A 26070-nucleotide genomic window follows, 5' to 3' on the forward strand; every position below is an offset into this window, starting at 1 on the left:
GCAGTCATAAGTACAAGTATAAGTACATTGCTTTCTAAATACAGAATATCTATCCATCCATCTGTCCACCCACCCATCATCCATCTACTCGTTCTTTCACTCATTCAGTTCAACTAAAAAAACATTCCTTTTGTGTCACCAGATGCCTAGTTCCATGGTAAGCACTAGGGAATAGAAATGAATAGAATGTTCCTATTCTCAAAGGACTTTCCAGAGCAGATGAAAAGGTAATCATGTGATTGTTGTGTACATTAAGTATTGGAACAAGACACTTCACCACTTACCTCAGTTCCACACAGGTGGTAATATTTATAATTACTAATTCCGTTGAGGAAATATTCTCTCCCATCTTTCCCTGTTCTTCCTGTAGGTCTCTTCAGAGAGGCTGGCCATTCTCGCCCCTATACTCTACGGGATTAGTCACTACATTTTCCTGCTCACAAGTCTCCGGGAAGGGCTACCTGTGTGGTATGTATCTTGTCTCCACAGCTCTGCCTTAGGACTGAAATTACCTGAAGGTCAGAATTAGTTCTTTGAATTTCAGATCTCCAATGCTCACCATATACCATGATGTATGATGGGTTTGGGAAAGGTAGAAAACACAGAGGGCCCTCCGCATGATCATTCTACACTAAGTACATTGAACCAAACACAGTTTTACAATATCAGAAAAGAAATTCTATATGTGCTGAATATGTATTCTTTGAGGGAGGGGTCAACATTCTCTAAACAATACTGTACAACAGCTATTTACACGGAATTTACACTGCATTGATATTAGGAGAGCATGTGTAGGCTCTTTGCAAATGCTACAGAATTTGAATGTCTATACAGGAACTTGAAACCAATCTCCAGTAGACAGATGGATAACGTTAATTGCAGATTTGCTCTGCTCTTCTCTGTCCTACCATGTACATATAACCCTACAATTGCTCCACCAGCTACCAAAGAGCATATATTGTCTTCTATTAAGGTAAGAACTTAAAATATTCTGTCTGTCTGTCTCTCTGTATGTGTGTCTCTCTGCTTTCTCTCCTGTTTCGCTTTCTCTTTCTTGCTGCCAGATCTGAGGTTGAACTCAAATCTTACTAGGCTTTTCACCCAAGGCTAGCACTCTACCATTTGAACCACAGCCCCATTTCTGGATTACTGCTGACTAATTGGAGATGAGGCTAAGAGACTTTCTTTCCCTGGCTGGCTTTGAAACTCAGTTGTCAAGTCTCAGCCTTCTGAATAGCAAGGATAACAGGCATGAGCCACCAACATCCAGCCAATATTTTCTCTTTTAAAGAGAATTTTTCTCCCAGAGGGCAAACCACTCATTTAGTCTCCTGGCATTGAAAAACTGTTAAGAATCAAGATGGCTAAACCAGTTTTGAAAATATTCTGGAATTTCTGGTTTCCTTTCCTTGGTTTTTATACAGCTATATAAATGTGGACCTAACCTGAAAATCATCCTGAAACATATACTTCAATATGTATTTGCAGTACTTTTCCTTTTTGCCTTTCTCTTGGCTGGGAAGTTGGTTAAATTATCAAATAACCAGATTATACTTATTTACTTATATTGGCTATTTCAAAATGGACATCCATGAGTCATTATTTGTATATACCTTAGTAGCTCTAGTTCAAAGAAAAAAAGGGTTAGGGAAAATTATTCAAATAATAATTACTGATTTGGAGATCTAATACAGATTAGATTACTTTTTATTTTTATTTTTTCAGATTAGATTTTAAGAAAGGATGCGAGAAAAGGAAACTGTTTCTATCTCGTGTAAGTGCATTTTATCTATTTGATCTGACTGATAACAATCTGTATATAACTTCAGAAGGATGGAAAACAGTACAATGTTATAATAAAGTCATTAAGTACTTACATCATGAACAAAAATATATAACACAGTAAAAAGCAGAGGGTTTGCAATAACAGACTGTTCCTTTTAAATTTGTTTGGATATGTCACTCAGGGCATTATACTCAATAACCAAGCTTTTGCGATTTCATTTCTATATGCCACCTGCTGAATCAAAAGGCTGAAGTTCATGTTGTTTGTGACCTTGGATTGAAAGTGTCATTCCTTAGTCATATTCTGTATTGGTGGTCGAGAGCTCATGCCAAGAACTTGTCATCTGACTGAATTTCCTCCTCAAAGGAAATGTTCCAGCTAAATGACACCATCCTAAATGACTACACATGAAGTAACCGAATTGATTGTCTACACCCATATAACTTCCTTCTTTAAAGAAGCTTTCAAGTCTGTTTCTGTGACCCCACCTCCCCGCCCAAAGACTGATAAATGAACAAACAAGGCAAATAAAGAAAACAAAAACAACAAAGAAGAAGAAACCACTTGTGTCTAATTCCTGGAGTTGATTTTGATAAATTGAACAAATGCAGCAGTGGTACTTAGTACACACTATGTTGAAAATGAACTATACACTTGTTCATGGGGACAGGAGCCACAGGAACTCTTGAATGAATCTGCAGCTCTGGCTTCAAATCCTGAGGATGCTCACAGAGTACGCATCATTGATTGTCTCCCCTGGATGTCTTGATCCAATCCACCTAAGGAATTGTGTGTATACATGAGACTCTTGTGTGTATGTGGGGGGAAGGAGGCCTGTAATAGGAGGGCTTGAACTCAGGGCCTAGGTGCTGTCCCTTAGCTTTTTGGCTCAAGATTAGTGCTTTATTATGTGAAACTAAACCTTATTTCTGGCTTTTTGGTAGTTAACTAAATTAAGAATCTCATGGACTTTTCTGCCTGGGCTGGCTTTGGATTGTGATCCTCGGAACTCCTGAGTAGCTAGGAATACAAGTGTGATCCACAGGCACCTGAATTACACAGGAGACTGTTAAGCAGGCTTCTAAGATCACATCACGGGTGAACTTCACGGAGAGTAAGCCATCATGTGTCTGTGTACACACACATACATATATGAGTGTGCTTAAGGACATGGTTCTATTTTTCTATCCTGAAAGAGTCAACAATCCAGAATCATTTGGAAACTTGGCCTTTGCATCAACAATATGGGGCAGGGATATCTACTGTCTGTGCCACTCGGTTCTCAGCTTCCTCTGCGGCTGCTGCTGGCAACACAGACATCACCAAGCTTTGTGATTAGTCTGCACACGAGAAGCTGTGCTCTGACACTGCCAACAAGCTAATATCCCTGGGCTGACTGATAGGATTCAGTACACAACAAAACTAGGGTTCTCAGAAGGAAAACTGAGTCTTAAACTGCATCATCTAGGCTGGCAGATTCCCCGAGTAAAACCACCACCTATTGCTTCTCTAGAATTTCCTTATGACACACTTAAGCCTTTTTCTCGTTCTTTTTTTCTTCCATCTTTTGAGACAGCTCACAGAGCACAGACCTGAGAATAAAAAATGAATGAATAGCCATGTACCCACCACCCAATGTGAACTTCCCCAGACTTGGATCATTAAAAAAAATAGAAAAGGGAAAAGAAGAGCTAAGAATTGCCTCCTCCACCACGTTCCTTCCCTCCAAAAATGCTACACGTGTATGTATCAATACTGAACATTCACTGAGGCTTATAACATACACATACTGGACTAAGCAATCTATAAGTACTGGTTTCCCTATCTTTGAGTACTAGATAGTCTGTCTCACACTATATAAATGCACCTTGTATTGACATCTAGCTATGAAGCCTTTGAACTCGTGATCTTCCTACTACAGCCTTCCAACTGCTGGGACTACCAGCATACATCTCTGCACTCAGCTACACATCTTATTTTTACTCAATATTTGGAGTATATACCCACATTAATTGAAGTATTCCTAATCCATTCCTTGCCACCAAGGTGGTATGTTACTATATCACAATTCCCATTATTTACCTGGTTTTTCTCTTTTGGAACTTTTTCTCTGGTAAAAGTTGCAACGTGCATGCTAAGCGTACTTCAGTGTTCACTGGAATAATCACCCATGGTGTGCTCCCTGGTATCAGGGCACACATGCTCCCATTCTCCCCTTCCCAGCAGTGTCGGAGTCCAACCTCACCCAACACAGTATATGCGGTACCTGGCATGAGGCTTTGATACATAATGAGTCTGCTATCAGTATTTATTCAGTTCAATTACCACAGGTTTCTCTGTATGGGTTGTTTTTTTTTTAGTGTACCTATCTCAACTCTTTTTTCCTTCCTTCCTTCCTTCCTTCCTTCCTTCCTTCCTTCCTTCCTTCCTTCCTTCCTTCCTTCCTTTTCTTCCTCCATGGCAGTACTGGAGCTTCAACTCAGGTCCTCACTTTCTCATTTGGCATTTCTGCTGAAGGCTGACACTCCATAACTGAAGCCAAACCTCCACTTCTGTCTTTCTAGTGGTTACTTGGAGGTAAGAGTCTCAGGGTCTTTTCTGTCAAGGCTTGGCATCCTTCTGATCAACTTTCTTATAAAACTGCTTATGTTCCCAGAGTGGAGGACTTGTTACAAACAGAGTCATCTTTCTCAGGTTCTGTACACCTAGTAGGTCTTCCATGTGTAGAGTGGACTGCACAAATGAATTAAAAGGGAAATATTATTTAATTTCATAAAGTGTCACATGCCTTAACTTGAGCCACAGCTCCATCTCTGGCTTTTTTGTTTTCTTTTTGGTAGTGGTTAATTGGAGATAAGAATCTCATAGACTTTCCTGCCTGGGCTGGATTTCAACTCTGATCTTCATAGCTCAGCTTCCTGTGTAGCGAAGAGTATAAGGATGAGCTGCCAGCACCCAGCTACCTGGTGCTTTTTTAAGAGGACAATGTGCCTGGGCTGTGCACTGGTCACAGCCACTAGAACCCCCTTGCAGGGTGTGACTGATGGATAATCAGTCACTGAGAACTCCATCGCAGCTAGGAGGTTTGTTCAAGCTCAAGGAAGCCTGGGCTGACAGGGCACATACCAGACTCTACACAGATTTCATTAGAAAAGATCTGTTTGCTTTCATGGAAGACTCTATGCACAGAGTCGACTGTCAGCTATGCATTCTAATAGATAGCACATGCATTTTCCCCTAAACACTCGTAGTTTTGCAGACATGAGACACCATTATACAAGCTGCTCCACTTGTGGCAACTGTCATATTTGGTGAGGAAAGTAAACATTTTTAAACTTTTACTATTTTTAATTTTGGAGGTACATAGATTTACAAAGTTTGTTCTTAAAATACACCCACCATTTGTTGCTAAATTATTCTTTACAAGTCTTATTGATTTTTTTTCAAATGAAAGGGAGCTTTCACACATTTTGACTATATCTGTGTACATAGGCATATAAACATATGTAAAAGACACAGTTCTCAATATTGAAGAAGAAACAGAGTGATAGATGGAATACTGCTGTTAGAAATGGAATCCTACAAAATAATTGAATAATTTTAGATTGTAGGCAAACAACAAGCACAGGGTAAAAAATCCACAGAGACTATAAATACTAATATATCATTGCTATAATTAGATACGTGAATGTCTCCTATATACTTTCTTAAACCATTGTCAGCTTAACCTTTTGAGCTTTAGTACAACCATACCCTGTACCTAGAAGAAATGGAAATCTCTACATGAAAGCCAGAAGTTAATTTCTATCCAGGCTTTTTTTTTCCAACAAAAGAACACAAACAAGCTGGGCACCAGTGGCTCACACCTGTAATCCTAGCTGCTCAGGAGGCAGAGCTCTGAAGATCATGGTCGAAGCCAGCCTGAGCAGAAAAGTCCCAGTGTGACTCATACCCAATTAACCACTCAAAAACTGGAAATAGTGTTGTGGCTCAAAGTGGTAGAGCACTAGCCTTGTGCAAAAAGAGCTCAGGGACAGAGCTCAAGACTTGAGCTCAAGTCCCACAACTGGCAAAAAAGAACTCACACATATATGCATGGTAGAAAACAATTATACATATGGATGACAGTGACCAAACCAAAGAACTCATTACCTGTTCTTCCACTTTGAAGATGAAGCAGGAAGTCAGAGGCTTGAATTCAACCAGAAATGTACATCATATTCACACACTACTTAATGGCCAGTAGTATAGTATTAATAGTGCGTATTTTCTACATAGTAAGTTTCGATTCTGATGACATGCAGTGAGAACAGAGGCAGAGCATTGCTGATCCTGAAACAGTTCAAGCCCCAGAGCTTCCCAGGGAGTTGGAAGACAGGGAAACATGTATGGTACAAACCATCTTGAGACCTCATGTTCTAAGTGTCATACTTAATAGCAATAAAATACTTGAAAATGTATGTGCAAATTATACAGACTACCTTTTCCAAGAGCCTGATTCAGTGGACCGTCACTGTGATCAATTTGGCTGGAATAAAACCTTCCCTGAAGACCTCCTCATGAAGTGTCTGTGACTTGCCAGAAGAATGATGTTGATGGTGGTGGAAGTAGAGGCAGAAGAGAAAGGGGACAGAGAAGACAAAGACATCTGTGATGGGCACAGTAAAAAGGCAAACAGGACAGAGAGAAGAAAGGAAGATGCTTGGTATGTCTTTCCTGCACACAGCCCTATTCCCAATGATAACTTCCAACCAGCTTTCTTTTGTTGCTTCTAGCAACTTCCTGTTTATATACACGCATACAGGATGTATGTGTGTGCGTGTGTGCATGCACATACATACACATGGATGAATTACTGATCTTCGTTATCCAGATCCCATATATGCAAAATTTTCTCATCAAAACTAATTAGCAGCCCTCAAATTGATGCAGCATTTTTCAGATCATTGGTAGACACCTGAACATCAACTAGAAAGTTGAGTCTCTTGTTGTTCCCAGATTAACACCGGACAAAAGCGAAGGACGACTGAAGGGCAGCAGCCCTTCCTAAGCACAAGAAGGCTGCAATGGGCCTGCGGAGAACACAGGTGAGAGGAGCTCCATTCAGACGTGCGTTACAGTGCAGTGACTGGCTGTGTACTCAAGGTGAACAAATCAACAATATATTAGATAATAGCTCTTTACACAGAAGCACATAGAAAGCAAGATTATACGTTTACTAGTTGATCAAAATGATGTGAGCAAAGGCTTCCAGAACATAGTTCTGCATTTCCAATATAGGCAGTGATGCTGGGTTCACTAACTCAAGAGTTCGCTGTGAGTTATGGCGTACAACTGAAATGAACTGCACAAATCTACCCGACAGTCTTTGTCTTGATTTAGAAAAGTGAATACGTGTATGTGTGTATATATATATATTTTATAATGTCATATACCATACTTTTTCAGCGAATACTTCATTTTATTTTATTTTATTGTTAATTACTTTTTGTACCAGTACTGGGACTGGAACTCACAGCCTGAGTGCCACTTCTGGGTATTTTTGGTGGTTAATTGGAGATATGAGTATAGACGTTCTTTCCTGGGTTGGCTTTCAGCCTAGATCCTCAGATCTCAGCCGCTTAGGTAGCTAGGATTATCAGCATGAGACACCATGAGCCTAATAGTTCAGTTTAGAAAGATGCCATACCATGGCATGCATATCAACCTCAATCTCTTCAAAGGAACACTTTTCCCTTGCATGATATTGCTGTTGCTGATTTAACTCGTTGCTAATGGTAGTTGTAAATGGCCTCTGAATGTTTTAAATGACAAGACACTGATTCAAGAAACACTGTTGTGCTTGTATTACTGCAGGCTATATTGATCTGTAAATTACAGAAAATTATGGACCCTATACAGAACATAAAACTACTGTGGATGTCTTCAGAAGGCATCAAAATGTTAATAAATTGATATCACTACAAAGGATGTAGGTCTGCCTTGTGATTTGACATTACTGTCTAGCAGATCCTGTCTGAAGATGTTTAACAAATGCCAACTAATTAGACTTTTTTTAGAAGGGAAGGTCAAGAGTTGAATGATCTCAGGGGTCCCTTTATGCCACAGATGGCCAGGGTAAGTGCTTTTTGTTTGTGGACAAATCTCATGATGAGAGGCCGCTTCTTTCAGTGTTCTTTATGTTAGTGCTAAACTAACCCTCTTTTGCAGGGCACACATCTTAGTTATGTACTAAGAGAAAGGGTCCTCTTTTTTCTGTCTGATTACCTCCCGCAAGAATTTGGTTAGTGATGTAGTTCAGGATGAATAGTATTCAACTCATGATGACAGAAAGAATGCTATAGAGTTTCAGGGAAGAAATAGGGCACATAGCATTATCAATAAAAATTAAACAGAAGCCAGGTGCTGGTGGCTCACAACTGTAATCCTAGCTCCTCAGGAGGCTGAAATCTGGTGACTGCTGTTTGAAGCCAGCCCAGGTCTAAAAAAAACAATCCAGGTCTGGGAATATGGCTTAATGGTAGAGTGCTTGCCTAGCATGCATGAAACCCTGGATTCAATTCCTCAGCACCACAAAAACAAACAAAGCCGGAAGTGGCGCTGTGGCTCGAGAGGTAGAGTGCTAGCCTTGAGCCAAAAGAAGCCAGAGACAGTGCTCAGGCCCTGAGTCCAAGCCCCAGGACTGGCAAAAAAAAAAAAAATCCATAAACTCTTACCACCAACTAACTATGAAAAAGCTGAAAGTAGAGCTGTTGCTCAAGTGATAGAGTACCAACTTTGAGTGAAAAATCCGAACACAAGAGTGTTAAACTCTGAGTTCAAGGGCCAGGACAAGCACAATTAATTAATGAATTCTGTACCTCGACTTTTTCTGAGATTAATAAGAAATGTAGTAAGAAACATATACTATACTTCAACATCTGAGCGCCTGAAGTGAGCCAGGCAAAAATGGTCACTATATGGTCATGATTTTAAACAACCATCCACAATCTCTTCCTCCAAGTATTCATTAATAGAACCGCTGCATTGTAATGATAGACAAAGCAGTATTAGGACCATGAAAGCCAATTTAAGTTAACGTTAGTCATTCGTGACAAAGGTTTGTAAAGCTGGAAAACATCCTCTCCTCTCATGGGGAGAGTGACTGTTTTCAGGAGACAGTTTTCAGCTGTTCTAGATCCCAGGCTCTTCACACATAAAAATAAGGTGTTATATCTGATTGGTGTGACAGGATGGGACAGATAAGGGGGGCAATGATAGACAGGACAACCCTGACCAAGACCCATTAAACTCATAATGTTGAGCTGAAACCCTGTTAACAACAGCAATACAGGTTCATGCCTGTATTCCCAGCTACTCAGGAGGCTAGTATCTACCAAATGCATTTCAAAGCCAGCCTGGGCTAGAAAGTCAGTCCGATTCTTATCTCTAATTAACCAGCAAAAGGCCAGAGCAGAGGTATACCTCAAGTGGTAGAGCACAAACCAGGCTGAAGGGGACAACACCCAGACCCTGAGTTCAAGCCCCAATACTGGAGCTAAATATAAATAAATAAAATGAATTACTTAATATCATAAACATTAATACCTTCTGCTGACCACCGGGCATTTCTAAAAGGGGGAAATCTTTTTTCTGCCATTTTACAGAGTGAAAAGGTATTGAATGCTTGTGGATGTAATATCTTCCATAGAGTTAACCAACTATAGCACTTGACATTGTCACTTTTCACATTAAAACAACAGGATGCCTTCAAGAGGAGTAAGGTGAAGGCAAGCCATAAACTTACACATGCAGTGCTTTCTAGAAAGGCAGTGCCAGGCCTGCTTGTCAATGCCAAATCCAACCATCGGTGTGTAATCTGAGCAAGCAGCTTAATGTTTTTGTGGACTGTTTTTTGATGTAAAATGGACCGTGTTGGAATTGGTCCCAAAGGTCCTTCAAACTGGACAGTTCTCTAGCTTCAATGTGTCATAGCTGGAGGTTCAGAGGTGTTTTCAAATATGAACTTGAAAAATGCACTTTCTCTCCTGCATTCAGAAATAAAAAAAAATGATAAGGTTTTTCCTGATTTGGACAAGAAGAAATCTGTTCCAAGTTTGAGAACTTTAACATACAACAGTCTGTATAATAATTTTGGTAACAAATATAATGTGTTTGTGAATCAAGTGTCATTTAGTTAATTTATGTATTTATTTGTTGAGTATTCCCTTTTTTCACATATGCCTGTTTATTGAAGCATTTATGTCCTTTAGGAGATTAAAAAACTATCAGTATAGGTTAAAAGATAAAACTGGTGACCTGTTTAAATAGAAGAAAAATGATGAGTTAAAATAATTATATTTAAAAAAAACTATCAGTAAGGGAATATAAATTTATGTGGTTGTTGTGGGTTTTCCCCCACCAGTAGTGTATAAGGAATTTCCAAGCCATGTCTGGAGCCTGTCATCCTAGCTACTCAAGGAGGTGAGATCTGCCAGGCACTAGTGGCTCACACCTGTAATCCTAGCTATTCAAGAGGCTGAGATCTGAGGATCGTGGTTCAAAGCCAGCCTGGGATGGAAAGTTCATGAGACTCTTATCTCCAACTAACGACCAGAAAACCCGAAGTGGCACTGTGGCTCAAGTGGTAGAGTGTTGGCCTTTGTGCTGAAATGCTCAGGGATAGTACCCAGGCCCAGAGTTCAAGCCCCACGACTGACCAAAAAAAAAGTGAGCTCTGAGTTCCTACTTGGAAGCCAGTCCTGGCAGGAAAGTCTTTGAGACTCTTATTTCCAGTTAATCAGCAAAATGCCAGAGTGGAGCTGTTGCTCAAGTGGTAGAGAACCAGCCTTGAGCAGAAAACCCTAAACAAAGAGTGTTGAAGCACCGAGTTCAAGCTCTAGTTCTGGCACACATACACACACACACACACACACACACACACACAGAGTTCATCTCATTATTTCCACACTTATACCATAGTCGTATTTAGAGAGGTTTCACATTTGCCCAGGGTCATCCACGTTGCATACACAGGACTTCTAAAACATTTGTAATTCCCTTCAATGTAGTAGCTACCCAGCCATTAGAGAGTTATGGCTCTGTCCGCTTTTCCAAATTTCTCCTGCATACCACCGTAAGAGAATATCTCTGAATCTTAAACACTGAGTCTTCTACCTGATCATATTAAAACTCCACCTGGGCCGGGGCAGTGCCTCACACCTGTAATCTACTACTCAGGACACTGAGATTTGAGATGCATGGTTTCAATGGCTTTGAACCACAGTCCTCTCAGACCTCAGAGGATTTTCCTGAATAGCTAGGATTACAGAAGTGACCTACCAGCGCCCAGCTGTAAGGTGCTTTTTAAGATGCTGATTGCTTACTGACTTGTTTTGGTTCTATTTTCTTCTAGTACATTTCTTACTTATTTATTTATTTATACCGTGAATTTGGATGGTCTTCTACCACACATTTCTTATTTATTCATTTATACTGTGAATTTGGATGTTCTTCTACCACACAGTACTGCAGATGCTTCTAGGCCCTCATTGCTTCTCCTTTTATCTTGGTTTTCTACGCTACTGCCTTGTTTTATTTACTTGTTTTTTAACATGTACAACCTCATCTCTTTGCAATGCCTTCAAACTGCTGCAGTTCTTTGAGATTTGGTATTCCCACGAATGCCAGCTTGCCCTAATTTATCTTTTTTCCCTTTTCTTCTATCACTCTCTTATAGTTCTACTGCTGCACTCTCATTATCTTTTCATCCATCACCTCTACACTGGTAACTTGTAATTCTGTCTTTCTCTTCCAAAGGACAAGCAAGATACAAGTCTATATGAGCACCCTTTTTCTACCTAAAAATCAACCAATTATTGCTTGAAAGCATGGACTTTTTAAATTGTTTTTGCTCATAAGGAGGTAACTGAGGGCTAACAACTCCTCACATCTTATTCTGCCTTCCTTCATATTTCCAGAGAGAAGACTCCAGGCCCAGCCCTGTGCATACTGTTATTAACTGCAACCTTACTTGGAGACATTTGTTCTCTAGAGAAACGATTTCATAGCAAAACTCTTTAGGACCATCTGGGAAATACCCTCTTTTAAGGTACGTGCGATTTATGTTTCAAACATATTTGGATTGTTTTAAACATGGTGGGTTTTTTTTCTGAAGAGAGTTCTATCTGTAAGAAAAATTAATTTTTAATTCATCTCTCAACCATCAAAGAGTAATTAACTTGTGAATTGGGAATGAGTATTCCTATATTTCAGAAAAATAGGTAGCTATTAGAAAACTTACAGCAACTCTAAGAAATCCTACCTTTGCTTTCTAAATCTGATACAATTTTGAACCTGACTTTGCATATGACCCTTGAAAAAAAGCATAGAAACATAATACTGCAGGAACTGGCAGCTCACACCTGTAATCCTAGCTATTCCGGAGGCTGAAATCAGGAAGGTGGAGGTTTGAAGACAGTTTTGGCAAAAAAAAATCCATGAGGCTCTGTCTCCAAAATAACCAGAAAAAAAACAAGAGTAGAAGTGTGGTCAAGTGGTAGAACATGCTAGTCAAGCAAGCAACCTGAGTGAACACAGGAGCCCCTTGAGTTCAAACTCTAGTAACATCAAAATAAAAGCAGAGGAGGAGGAAGAGGAAAAAGAAAGAGAAGGAGAGGAGAAGAAGAAAAGAAAAAGCAGTACATAATCAATTGTTGTGAACAGATCCCTTACATATTCTATCATGTGCTTTGGGAGTCTATATTAAGACTACAACGTAGAAACAGAATTTGAGTCAATGAAAAGGAACAAAAACATAGTATTTGTTTTGGTTACTATTTCAGAAGGAAAAAAAATCTATGATCTCCCATTGATGACAATTGTGGATTGTGTTATTAGAGAAAGATTCTATTTCCTCCAGCATAAAATGACAGTATCTCAACTACTCTTGTTTACGGTTGTCTAAGCCACCTCATCAATTGCCATTTATAAACTTAATCTTGTATCCACTTCTTGCCCTGAAGCCTGGAATAAAACTCTATGTCCATGAGCTCTGGAAACAGATCTCAGGAGCATGACACAACTAGTTTGAGAATAGTAATTTGTAAAGAAACCTGTCAGTTCCAACACTGGATGCAAAAGCTCTAGAGCCATGTAAGGGAATCTTTCTTACAAGAGATTGGGCATCTCTCGCTTCCTTTTTCAGAGAGGTTATTGTTATCATTCTACAGAGAAGAAAATCAGGGGCCACAGTGTTGGTCTGAATCAGTGTCTGGAACACAACATAACACCCAGATATGATGACTGATTATTTTTCTTTCTCTACTTTGTTTTCTATTCCATCTTTGGAAGCTTGAAAAACTATTAGCATGAACAGGTAGGTATACAACAAGTGATTAGGTATACTTCAAGTGATTAAAACCAATGGTCTACAATGGGACCAATGACTGACAGATTAGGATCCACTCCTGAAACAATTAACACATAGTAATATACACCAAAAAATTGATTATTAAGATATGGCTCTCTATCCTCCCTGGGAAGCTTACTCCTTGAGTCAATATTAAACCTTGAATGGCAAAAATGATCAATTGTTCAGGCTTAGACTTTCCCAAATCTGGAAAGATCGTATACAAATGCCAGATCATTTGAGGAGAATCTTCAGTCTCTAGCTATTCAATAACACCACTATTCATTCTCTCTCTCCTTTTCATACATAGAGAGAGAGAGAGAGAGAGAGAGAGAGAGTGTGTGTGTGTGTATGTGTGTGTGTTCTGAGGATTGAACTCAGGACCTGGTCTCCATCCTTAGCTTTTTTTGATCTAGGCTGGTGTTGTACAACTTGAGTCACAGTTCCACTTCTGACTTTGGGTGATTAATGGAAGATAATTTTGTGGACATCCCCACCCAGGCTGGTTTTGAACTATAATTTTCCTGATCAAGCAACACCATCTTTTTGGACAAAAATCCCCATTTCCCAGCAAATTCCAGTTGCCTTTGGCCTTATCCAACTACCTGCCTCACCATTTGAGGGGCACCGTCCTTGTCTATGCAGTTGCCAAAGCAGACACAACTTGCTTTGTTCTTGGATAGGGCAACTGCAGACACACACAGAGAGACGGCTCTGTTACCAGTGTAAGAATGATACTGGACTGTGGTAATGAGAATAGTGTACTCCAAGAAGAGAATTCTAAACCATCTCTTTCTGTTTATGCCTTAATGAGTCTCAATCTAAAGAAATTTAGTTGGCTTTCTTCTAGAGAAAAATACTTGGATGACCACTTGAATGTTCAAGCTTAGTAAAATGGTTATCTCCAAAGGATCATTTTTGCCACACGTCAAGAACTACAAAGGAGGGCTGGGAATATGGCCTAGTGGCAAGAGTGCTTGCCTTGTATACATGAAGCCCTGGGTTCAATTCCCCAGCACCACATATACAGAAAATGGCCAGAAGTGGCGCTGTGGCTCAAGTGGCAGAGTGCTAGCCTTGAGCAAAAAGAAACGAGGGACAGTGCTCAGGCCGAGTCCAAGCCCCAGGACTGGCAAAAAAAAAACCAACTACGGAAGAGCTGAAATGCCTTCGAGTCAAGAACCTATCTTGAAAATTTTCAGTGCGCTGTCCAAAAGTCATTTTATTGCCATTTTGTGCTACCTTTTCCATTTGATTAGACAAAAAAAGGACTATAGAATTTCATCATCTGTATTACAAATTTTAGTCAAATTAAATCTTACCTTGTAATATTTTAACCTAAATGCTGGTCTAGTTTAAAAAAAAAAAAAACGTAGCTGGACTCTGATGGCTCATGTCTATAATTCTAGCAACTAAGGAGGCTGAGATCTGAGGATCAGGTTCAAAGCCATCCAGAACAGATAAATCCATAGGATTCTTATCTCCAATTAAGTAGTAAAAGAAAAAAGGAAAGAAAAGGCTTAAAGTGGAGGTATAGCTGAAGTGGTAGAGCACCAGGTTATAAACACACACACACACACACACACACACGAAGCTTCAAAAGGTAGCTTCAAAGAAATGGGTGAAGACTGTCTTAGAGATGGCAGTGAGTGCATATTCCTAATGATTCCTGGCCTCAGCTGCAGGAGCTAAAGTGTTTTTGTCTAGCTGAAAAAAGAAGACATTTTTCTTTTCCAAATTCTTCAAGGTTGTTGACCAAACGGGAAAAAGTATTTCCAATGTGTTCCAAGGAGACTATGTGCCAGACACTCCGGTACTGAATGAGTTAACAGGAGACCAGATAATCAGTTTCTTGGGAAAAATAAAGAGGGGAGTGGTCATGTGCTGGAGCCTCATGTCTATAATCCTAGCCACTCAGTGGGCTGAGAGATTACAGTTCAAAACCAGCCTGGGTAGAAAAACACATTAGACGCTTGTATCCAATTAACAGCCAAAAAGTCAGAAGGGAAACTGGCTCAAGTTGCAGAATGCTAACATTCTTGAGCAAAGAAAGCTCATGGACAGTGCCCAAACTCCAAAACTGGCACAAGAAGAAATGAATAAAACATTAAACATATTAGAAGCTTAAACTACATACTGAAAACCAGCATTTCCTGTTTTTGAACCCAACTTTGAGGTTATTATTATTTTTAAGCCATTTGGGGAGGGAGAGGTCTCATCCCCCAAACACACTATTATGAAATGGTATCACTTTCCTTTCTATTTTAAAATTACTTCTTTGGAGCAAATTAAACATACTCAAGAATGTTTTGCTAACTAGAACACTGAGTTTAACCAGTTTAATTACTACTGTTTAGAAATTACTATGATCCGCAGGAAGTCCTGTGTTTGGTTTCTGTGTGGGAATGCCCTGTATTGAACATCCGCCCACCTTCACAAGCAGCTGAATACCCAGCTTTGAAACCTACCAAAGGGTCAGGACAGACAGTCAGTGGTCTGGACATGGCAAATTCTTTCTACCACAGCAATTGCTAAATGCTACTGGACAAAAGCCAGATACTGCTTTGATCCTGTCAGTTCTTCAATACATTTTGGAGATTTATTTGTAATGGAGTAAATAGTAAATTAATACCACTCTAGATTTAAAATAAAATCTTTAAGGCAACTGACTATATCTTATTCGTAATTTACTCCTATAATTCCTTAGCCATGGTCTTGTACATACTACGAATTCCGTTTATTTTGATTACTCTATGCTAATTTTACAAACCAGAACACTGAGACGTACTTCCAATGACTTGAGACAGAAGGAGAATTTAAAATCTCACCCAAGTTCAATTCTCCCCAATGCACTTGAGTCTCGGAGACAGGTAGCCCCTAAACCTCTTCCCCGTGCTGTCATAAGTATAGTGTTAATATGTCTACATTATGTATATGTCTATATTACATACATGAACCACTGATGCCTAACCCTGATCCTTGTTCTTTATGGTACTTCATAGTTGACTACATGGTAAAACTCTTGGGATACTCGATTTTCATAATCACCTTGCCAGCTTTTGAGGATTGATTCTTTGTATCTCACTGTATACTTCATTACATTTCTCATACTTTCCACTCATCTTTCAAATGCTAGTAGGCTCCAGGTAACCATCTTTCTTCTGTTTCGCTTACTCTTTACTGCTTCCTGTATCATTGTCCACAAACCGTTATTCAGGTATAGTTGGACCTTCCACCAGCACTGGGAGCAGATTATCTCTATGATTAAACTCATGTTTTTACCTCTCACATTTTCCTTAACCTGTTCCATCTGCATGCTTGGTCTCAGTAAAATGGTTTACCATCTGTAAACTATCCAAAAAAAGAAGCTGGAAATCTGACCTTCTGACCAATCTGACCTTCTTTTATCATCTTCTGCATTAGATCGTTTGTTAATACATTTCAATTTTATCACCATGTTTTCCATTCGGCTACCATTTCCTAGTCTACATCCTAATTACCTCTTGTTTAGGCTGGAATGAGTTTCAAAGCTAGTCATCCGTGTCCAGTTTGGTCCCTTTCAAGCCATAAGTCATAGAGCTGACAGAGGGAAAAATCTGAAAGGAAAACCCAATGACCACTGAGTATAATGGTACATGCCTGTCATCCCAGAGCACTCAGAGGGCTAACGTTGGAGGATTGCAAGTTGGAGGCTAGCTTGGAATATATACATAAAGAGGTCAAATCCAGGGAGACTGTATCCAAATTAAATAAAGTCTACTAGACCCCTGCCAAAGTCTTACCTGTCTCATAAATTGAACAACATCCACAAAAAAGTAGTCCTTTAGTATGCAAACATGGAAACAGCACTCCATTATATATATTATCTGAGTTTATTTTTAAAATGAATATTTCTACATATATAATTAAATTTAAAATCTGTCCGATTATGAGACAAACTTTATAATACCAAGAGTAAATGTAAAACCCTTTTTTATTATTTCCAAATTGCATTTTATTTAAGTCCCTCCTTTTACCTTCGGTGGAACAAAACAAAGAGAAGTGTAAATATTTTCACTGACACAAAATCTCTACAAAAAGATGTATGCAAGTTAATTCTGTATATGTCTGTAATACATCCGTGCATGAATATTCATATGCATATAACAGAAAAAGTTCAACCTACTAAAAGTAGGCAATGATGAATTTCACATAATTTCAGAAGTTCATTCTTTCAACTTACAAAGAATTAGAAGGTATGCTTGAAACTCTGAAAGCCATCCAAGTATCTCACTGCTTATGAAAAATGCAATTGTGTGGCCAATTGGTCTCCCAGGTTGCAACCAAATAAAACTTCAAATAGCATCCTCATGAAGGGTTGAAGAAAAAGAAAATTAAATTGGAAACATGGACAAGTCATTAAGCGTAACTGTGCTGTGGCAGTCTGACAACTGGGCTTCTAGTGGCTTCACACCACTGGTGTGGGATCAAACATGCTCTGCTGGCGTTTTCATCTGCCAAAATGACCATTTGCAATTAAAAAATAAAATTGCCATTACTTCATTGCAAGTAATTATCAAAAGGCTGCTGGCTCTCTTCCTTGTTTATATTGTTTCTTGTATCAGGATTTTATTCCATTTGAAATATTATTTTCATGAAAAGTGGTGACATTGACCAAGATACACTGCACTCATAAACTGACATGTTGGATTGAACCCCCCCACACTTAAATATAGAAAATAATGATATAAATAGAAAAAGAAAAATATTCTTTTGCTGTGCATTATTTCTTTTAGGTTATAATATTTTCAGTATTTCCAACACTTTGCAATACTTCTAACTACAATAAAGTCCTCAACTATTGTGACTTTGTTTGTTGTTCCAAAATTAGATTGACTTGAAGGATACTGTTATTGTATCAGCTAAAGATTAATCTTTATAAAGCCTTCCCTAGTTCCAATAAACATACAATATATGTAGCAATGTCTGTTACAGTGACATCAGAGGTAAAACCATAGGGAAAAGAGACAAAAGAAAAAGGCATAATTTTATATGGTACACTGAAAATAACAAAGATAAACCATTTATTTCCAAATCTTGTATTTCATTTCACTTAGCATCATCTTATGTGATCATATATACATTCTGTTCCTCTGCTAGGACTATCCTAGACAAGTACTAATTATTTCCAATGAGTGAAATGATAAGAGTTTATGTTTCTTTGGATCTATATCACTTCACTTGTATGATTTTTTCCCAAGTCTTTCCATTTCCTCACGAATGGGGCCAAGTCATTCTTATTCTAATAGAAGAATAGCATTCCATTGTGTATATGTGCCACATTTTCTTGATCCATCCATCTACTAAGGGACATCTGGGTTGGTTCCCTATTTTAGCAATGGTAAATTGTGCTGTGATAAAAAGAGTTGAGCTGGTAGATATAGTGTGGTCTTGCTTGTAATCTTTTGAGTAAATGCCCAAAAGAGGGTTTTCTGCATCCTAGGGGAGCTCTATGTTTAGCCTTTTGAGGAACCTCTACACTGCTTTCCAGAGTGGTTGAACAAGTGTACACTCCCACCAACAGTGTAGTAGTGTTCTCGTTTGGCCACATCCCCACCAGCATCTGTTGTTAGTTTTCTTGATAATGTAAGCAAAAAAAAAAAAAACAGGATGGAAGAAAGGGAGCCTTTTCAATAAAGGGTGTTGGTAAAACTGGTTAAATACCTGTAACAAACTAAAGCTAGATCCTTATATTAATCACCCTACACCAGAATCAATTAAAGACCTCAATACAAAAGCAGATACCCTGAAAACATTGCAGAAAGGAATAGGTTGAATGGCATACGTTAAAATATTCGTAATAAAGGCCCAGAAACACAGCAAGTCAAAGAAAGGTTGGCAAATGGGGTTGCATCCAACTGAAGCGCTTTTGCATGGCAAAGGATATAGCTTACAAGACACATAGAAAGCCCACAGGTTGGGAGAAGATCTTCACTGGCCATTCAATAGACAAGGGTCTCATATCTAAAATATACTAGAACTCAAAAAATTAAGTTCCTCCAAAACAAATCCTCCAAGAATCAACTGCCCCCTCACAAAATGGGCTAAAGACCTAAAGAGAGACTTCTCTGAAGAGGAAATGAGAATGCCCAAGAGGCACATGAAGAAGTGCTCAATATCACTGGCCATCAAAGAAATGCAAAGCAAAACATAGAAATTCCACCTCACCCCAGTAAGAATGTCCATTATCAAGAAACCCAGTGGAGTGTTCTGGAGATGGTGTCAGTAAGAGCCATGATGTACGCTTGGCACCATAGGTTACATAGCAGGCGTGAACAGGGAAAAAAAGCAATGAGCAAGAGAGAGGGAGCCCTGACATTAGGGATGGGATGCATGGATGGGACATAGATCCCTCCTTCAAAAGCAGAGGAGTGATGTGGACAAAGTTCTTGAGAGTCATGAGCGAACTTTCAACGACTAATTACAATGCCACCTTTAAGATCAGAGACGAGGAGGAAAACTGATGAAAATCCTGGATAACTTTTTATTCCAATCACTATTTTCCTTTTATGATTGTATTTTAGACACACAACACTGTCTTCCAAAATTTCAGCTGGATGCCTACTGCATGGTGTATACTCTTCCACTGGGCATTTAACCACATTGAGTCACTTCTGTTTTTCTGTCTTCTGAATTCCTTCTGATCACAATTGCTTACATTGACCAGAATATTCTTAGTACCTCATCTAGTCCTTGGCACTCCAATGATACCCAATGTTTGCAAAATGAAATTGGAGCAATACCGAACTCACAGGAAATATAAAGAATGAATAAGAAAGGGGCACATGGACAGATGGCCATAGTCTGTGGTACAAAATCTGCTGTGAACACCTGAACATTTGCAAGTTTGGAGCAAAAGAACAGATTGAGGCCCACTTCCTAGGAGTAATTGAAGTCACGAAACAAGGCAACTATTAAATTAAATGTTCTTTCTCCTGACTGGAAAAAAATGAATCTTCAGAACAAAAAGTTGTAAGATAGATGATGTTATAAATGTTGTGTAATAAAAAAAGGCAAAACATCAAAGGCATCTAGGCAAATGTTTACGTATTCTGTGAATTTGGCTGATGTTGGGCTAAATAATGCCAGAATATACATTTAAAAAAACGCTCAGTTGGATGTTAGACACTCTCACAGATGACCATACAAAGATAAAGATTTGGAGACCCAAAATGATACAAGTCCTCTAAGTCACACAGCTAAGTAGTTGTCAATCTGGGAGCAAAGCCCTGCTATGCTCGGCCACTTCCCATTTGTTATCATTTTCTTAAATGTTTCTTCTAAGAAAACTGGAAAGACTTGGTGGTTCTTTCAGCTTCAGCTTCATCTTCTTCTAAAATTCCTGTGTGGAAAGATTCCAAGAAAATGATGAACTTACACTTAAAGGAGCAATTTTAGATGGTCTACAAGAAAAAAAGGACATTGCTTGAAGCTTGGGATTCATAGACAAATAGGACACTTTGTATGTGCCTATGATCTCCTTTGTACAGGAGACACAGAACAAGTAGCCAGAAATGACAACACAGGGTGATATTATTATGATGGTATGCCAGAGGGCCATTGAACCCGAGACAACAGGACCTAATTCATTCTGAAAGACCATATGGGCATGTGCCCATGAAGAAGCCATCCCTGCGTGTCTCTTCTCTTCTTTTTCTCTCTTTTTTTTTTCCTGGACAGTCCTGGGCCTTGGATTTAGGGCCTGAGCACTGTCCCTGGCTTCCTTTTTGCTCAAGGCTAGCACTCTGCCACTTGAGCCACAGCGCCACTTCTGGCCATTTTCTATATATGTGGTGCTGGGGAATCGAACCCAGGGCCTCATGTATATGAGGCAGGCACTCTTGCCACTAGGCCATATCCCCAGCCCCCCTTTTTTCTCTCTTTTTTTAAATGTCAACACTGGGGCTTGAACTCAAGACCTCATGCTCTCAGTTGGCCTGAAATTTTCACTCAAGGCTGGTGCTCTACCATGTGAGTCACAGCTGTACTTCCGGCATTTCGCTGCCTAATTGGAGACCACAGTCTCATGGACTTTCCTGCCTGAGCTGGATTCAAATTTTGATCCTCAGATTCCAGCCTTCTCAACATATAGGATTGCAAGTGGTATCCAGCTTGCACTGGATTTTGAAGAAACAATAAAGAGTTGGAAAGCCAGTGCAAGAAGTGGGTAGAGCCTTCGTGCCTGTCTAACAAGTGCGAAGGCTCTGAGTTCAAATCCCAGTACTGCCAAAAATGAATAAATACCTGCATTTCCAAGAAATAAAAGACTTACATTTAGAACTATGGTGTCAGGGATTCCCACTAGGTCCTTAACAGAAGGGAGATAATCAAATAGCTGGATATTACAATCATCCTGAGAACCAGGCAGAGGTGAGAAAAGAAAAAAACTTAAAGAAATATATTTCTAAAATATTTATGAGTAAATAAACAGGACAGAATGATCATTTGGATGGCTAGAGGAAGAAGTATGAAAAAAGGGTGCCTTCAGACACCCTTACCTTGGGTGTCAGGACTATTTCTTCTAGTTTAAAAATATCTATGACTCTTCTTCCATAGTCTTAAATCAGGCAAATACACATGTTGGGAGTGATAAGTAAGATGTATCTGCAGCACTGTTTCCTGTGCACTGTTTCAGGACCACATTTTCTACAGCAAGGCAAATTTATACAGAAAATCCCACGATTCTCAATATAATCCCATGATTCCGCTCCACAGTACCAGCATGATTCTAAAATTCTCCTGAAAAGAAAGGGAACTAAGAAAAGTCACACAACATTCAAGGAAATTAGTCACCTTATGTTTTTAATGGCTCATCTAGTAAACTGAAGAACAGCTAATGGCAGGAAACAGCACTGCCCATAAAACCCAAAGTGCAGTAATGACACTGTTCTTCTAACACCACCCCCCCCCCCATTCACAGACTGCAAGAAAGTATTGCAGACATCGCTCATAGGTAGGCGGAGAAGTACTCATACGTACTTAGGCCAATATTGGAGCTTCAACTTGGGGACCTGGAGGCTGTCCTTTAGCTCTTTCACACAAGGCTGGCTCTTGGCGACATGAACCACAGCTCCACTTAGGTCTTCCTGCTGGTTAATTAGAGATAAGAGTCTCATGGACTTTTCTGCCAGGGCTGGTTACCACACCCTCAGCTGTCAGCATCTGACTACCTGGAGTTCCAGGCATGAGCCACCAGCACCCAGCTTGGAATAAGAATGCTTAAAACCACATTTTATATCATTAAAGTATCATTATAATAATGAGCTTTGCATATTGAACAGAGGTTTTTCTTTACCTAAAGCATAACTTTGAATACACTTTCCTTGTTTCTTGGCAGTATAAACACTGGTCTACCACGTAAATTCATCCCTGAAGTGCCTCATTAATCACAGTGCACTTGCTTCTTGGCAGGAACCTTAATATGCTACAAAAACTGTTATTAAAGTAAGATTTGGGGATTCCAGGGCTGGCAGGGAATTAGTTAGTTACACCTCTTCTAAAAGTGATTTTCTTGTAATTTCCTGCATTATTAGTGGTCTTGTTAGATGTACAGGTCAAAACAACTTTGATTTATTAATTTAATGTGTAAAATCCGGCTATTTAAAAACCCATTTAAGCTGGGTGCCCATGGCTCATGCCTATAAGCGTAGCTACTCAGGCTGCTATCTGAGGACTGTGGTTCAAACACCTGAAAGTTGATGAGACTCTTACATCCAAGTAACCACCAAAAAGCCAGTGTTGGTGCTGTGTCGCAAGTGATAGAGCAGTAGGCTTGAGCGAAAAGCTCAGAGATAACCAAGCCCTGAGTTCAAGCCCCAGGACCATCACAAGGAAACAGCCAAGAATAAAATTAATAACTAATTTTAAAATGAAATAAGATAAAATCACAAGCATCCCTGTGCTAATACATATCTAGCAACTCAAGGTAGCAACTTAGACGTTACTGTTTCCTACTGCTGGAAGTGTATGAAGCAAAGCTTTATGTTCTCCTTATCAACATATCCTATTATTTATATCATATCAACATAGCCTTCCATTTCTAACATATCAACATATCCTATCAATCACAAAAAGCACTGCAAGACAGATAAAACCTGACAAGTAGAGAAATATCCAAACTTGAATCGTTTCAAGACGCATTTGTCAAAATGTGAAAATTCTTGCACCAACACATGTAAAGAACACATAGCTGTGCTGCAAGTTCCATGCACATTCAAGAGGTATGGAGAAGAGATGTCCAGCGGCGGCTTGTTTGCAATCAGTCATCTCCAACCTCTCTGAAGGTCACCAAAAAGGAAAGGCATCATATTGAAAGTTCCAAGCCATGAATCTGTTAAGCATATCTTGTCAAAAGTCATTATACACGTTATATATGTGTGGCAAAATTAGGTATCATCATTGCTAAAGTTTGAGTTTATTCTGAAACACGTCAGGATAACTTATTGGGCTCATTAAGTAATAGAGTGATTATATATCAACTCAGGGAAGATGAGCTGAATAAATATCAGTGATATTTCCCTATGGCTAACATTAATTAAAGTATCTACACCCTAAATTAATATAGCTCTTCATCCAGGAATGATAGAACTCAATCCCTTTTGCTGTCATAATGATGCGAAATTGGTAGAAAAAATCATGAAAGTTGCATGAGAGCCTTCACTGAATCCTACAAGCTCACACCAGACTGGAATTGTAAACTTTTCCAGACACCAGCACCCCATGGATTGTAGACTCCACGGCTTCCTGGCCCCTATGTGGTCAACTTCCAGGCTCAGTACTTACAAACACCATTCTTTTCCCCATGTTATTAAAATGTATATTGTTTCCATGTTGGTGCCAGCTCAACTCAGGTGAGGATATGTACAGATGACACAGAAGGAAAACAGGTTATGTGTTCAAAACACGTTTTCCCAGGAAACAGAGGTGATTGCAACTTTCTCTAAAGATCTTCCATCATCTCTTTATTTCATTTTAACATAAAGAAGCAAGAATGAGGAGTGGAAAGCCAAAAAGCAAAAATGAGAAAGAGGAAGGGACTAAAAGAAAAAAAGCAAGAATTAAGCAGGGTGTAAAGTGCCCATCTAAACCTGAACTCTCTTTTAACAGAAGACTGAATGAATGGACGTTGTGGGAAAAACGGTAGTAAACTTGAAAGCCACTGGAAGGTTTCAAATGCCTAAGGGAAAAATAAACATTTGCTTCCAATCATTTTCTCATTAAGCCTTCTCTGCTAGATGGCAAGGGGCTTACACACTTACACACACTCACTCACACACACGCAGAGTCAGAGCCACACATGCTGACTGCTCTGATTCCGGGCTGAGGGGGCCGTTTGCGCTTCTGGGGGGGGTCACACCTGGGCACGGCGCTCCCGCGCCCCGCGTGGCCCGGGTCCCGGCGCCCTCGCCGGGCTCACTCCTCCCGACCTCGGTCACCTGCTCGGTGGCAAGCGCGGCTCCAGGCACTGCCAAGGGCTGCCGTGGGCGGCGACCCCGGCGCTGGCCGGGCGTGTTTCCGGGCGCGCTCCGAACCCAGCGGCTCTCCCCACCAACTAGCAGCAGCTCGCCCGCCTGCTCCGTCCGCCCCCCCCCCACCAGCCCCCGGAGCGGACCTGTGTCCCCTCCGCCATCACCCCGGAACCCCGCGACCGTGCCGTCCCACCCTCCGCATGCACCTCCCCGCGTCGGCTGAAGTTGATGCCCGCTCAGGATCTCCTCGCCCTCGCAATGAACCCCGAAAATCCACCTTTTGCCCCGGGTGCCTAGCAGCGACTGAGGGCGCCAGACCGAGGGGACGGGTTCGAGCCCTTGGGGAGGCGGAAGGTTCCCCGATCACACACACACACACACACACACACACACACACACGTGCAAATAAACAACAACCCATCCTGAGAACCCACCACGTGCGCGCGCGCCCCCGGGCGAGGGTGCGAGGAGGGTGCGCGCGCGCCCGGCCGGGTCGCGGAGCTCGGAGCGCCCCCCCCCGGGGGGCCGGGGGCCGCGGAGGGCCCTCCCCGCCGGGGAGGGGTGGTGGTGGTGGTGGGCGCGCAGGCGGGGCCCCCGGGAGCGGGAGCGGGGGGGACGGGGGAGGGTACTCACACGAACGCGTGGTAGACGAACGCCCAGCCGCGGGGTCTCTCCAGCACGTTGTAGAGATAGTTCTGCACCCGCCGGTACTTGACGTTGCGCCGACAGCTCTGGCCGCTGGTGTAGGACAGCGGCTTCCCCAGCAAGCTCATCCGGGCCCCCTGCTTGCCCCGGCGGCTCTCCCTCAGGCCGCCGCCGCCGCCGCCGCCGCCGCCGCCGCCACCCAGCGTGGCCGCCGCGCGGGTGCCCAGCAGCAGCAGCCCGTCACCCCTGGCGGCGGCCGAGTTCAGCAACACTCTGCCCCGGCCCGACTCCACATCCTTCATGCCGCCGCCGCCGCCCGGGCGCCCCCCGCCCGCCGCGGCCGCCGCGCAGCTCCTCACCCACAGCCCGGCGGCGCCGCCCTCCTCTCCACCCGCGTGGTGGCGGGGCATGGCATCACCACCGCGGGCCGCGCGAGGGGGGCGCCCGCGCTCGCCGGGGCGCCCGCGGCCTCATGGGCGCCCGCCGCGCCGCGCCGCGCCGCGCTCGCCCGGGAGGAGGAAGCCCAGCAGGCCGGCGTGGTCGACGGGGCGCCCCCGCGCGCGACCTGGGGCGGCGGGGAGTGAGGCGGGGGGGAGTGAGGCGGGGGGGGGGAGGTGTTACGCGGGGCGGGGTCGGCGGGCGCGCGGAGGAGGCCGAGGGCTCCCAATTTCCAGCCGCCCTTCGCTTCCACTTGGCGAGCCGGACCTGTTGGGGGCGTCCCCTTGGAGAGGATTTCGCTGGCT

General features: G+C 41.5%; 1 protein-coding gene across 2 annotated transcripts in view; it reads right to left on the reverse strand.

The window, feature by feature from the left end:
- Positions 1–25737, reverse strand: part of Kcnq5 (potassium voltage-gated channel subfamily Q member 5) — a 486711-nt gene extending 460974 nt beyond the window's left edge. For both annotated transcript variants that reach the window (XM_048353691.1, XM_048353692.1), the window contains exon 1: positions 25316–25737. In XM_048353691.1, the coding sequence (XP_048209648.1) occupies positions 25316–25737 (422 nt within the window). The remainder of the gene's footprint in view (positions 1–25315) is intronic.
- Between the last annotated feature and the right edge of the window lie 333 nt (positions 25738–26070).

This window comes from Perognathus longimembris, chromosome 9 (assembly GCF_023159225.1).
Source record: "Perognathus longimembris pacificus isolate PPM17 chromosome 9, ASM2315922v1, whole genome shotgun sequence".
Lineage (NCBI taxonomy): Eukaryota > Metazoa > Chordata > Mammalia > Rodentia > Heteromyidae > Perognathus > Perognathus longimembris.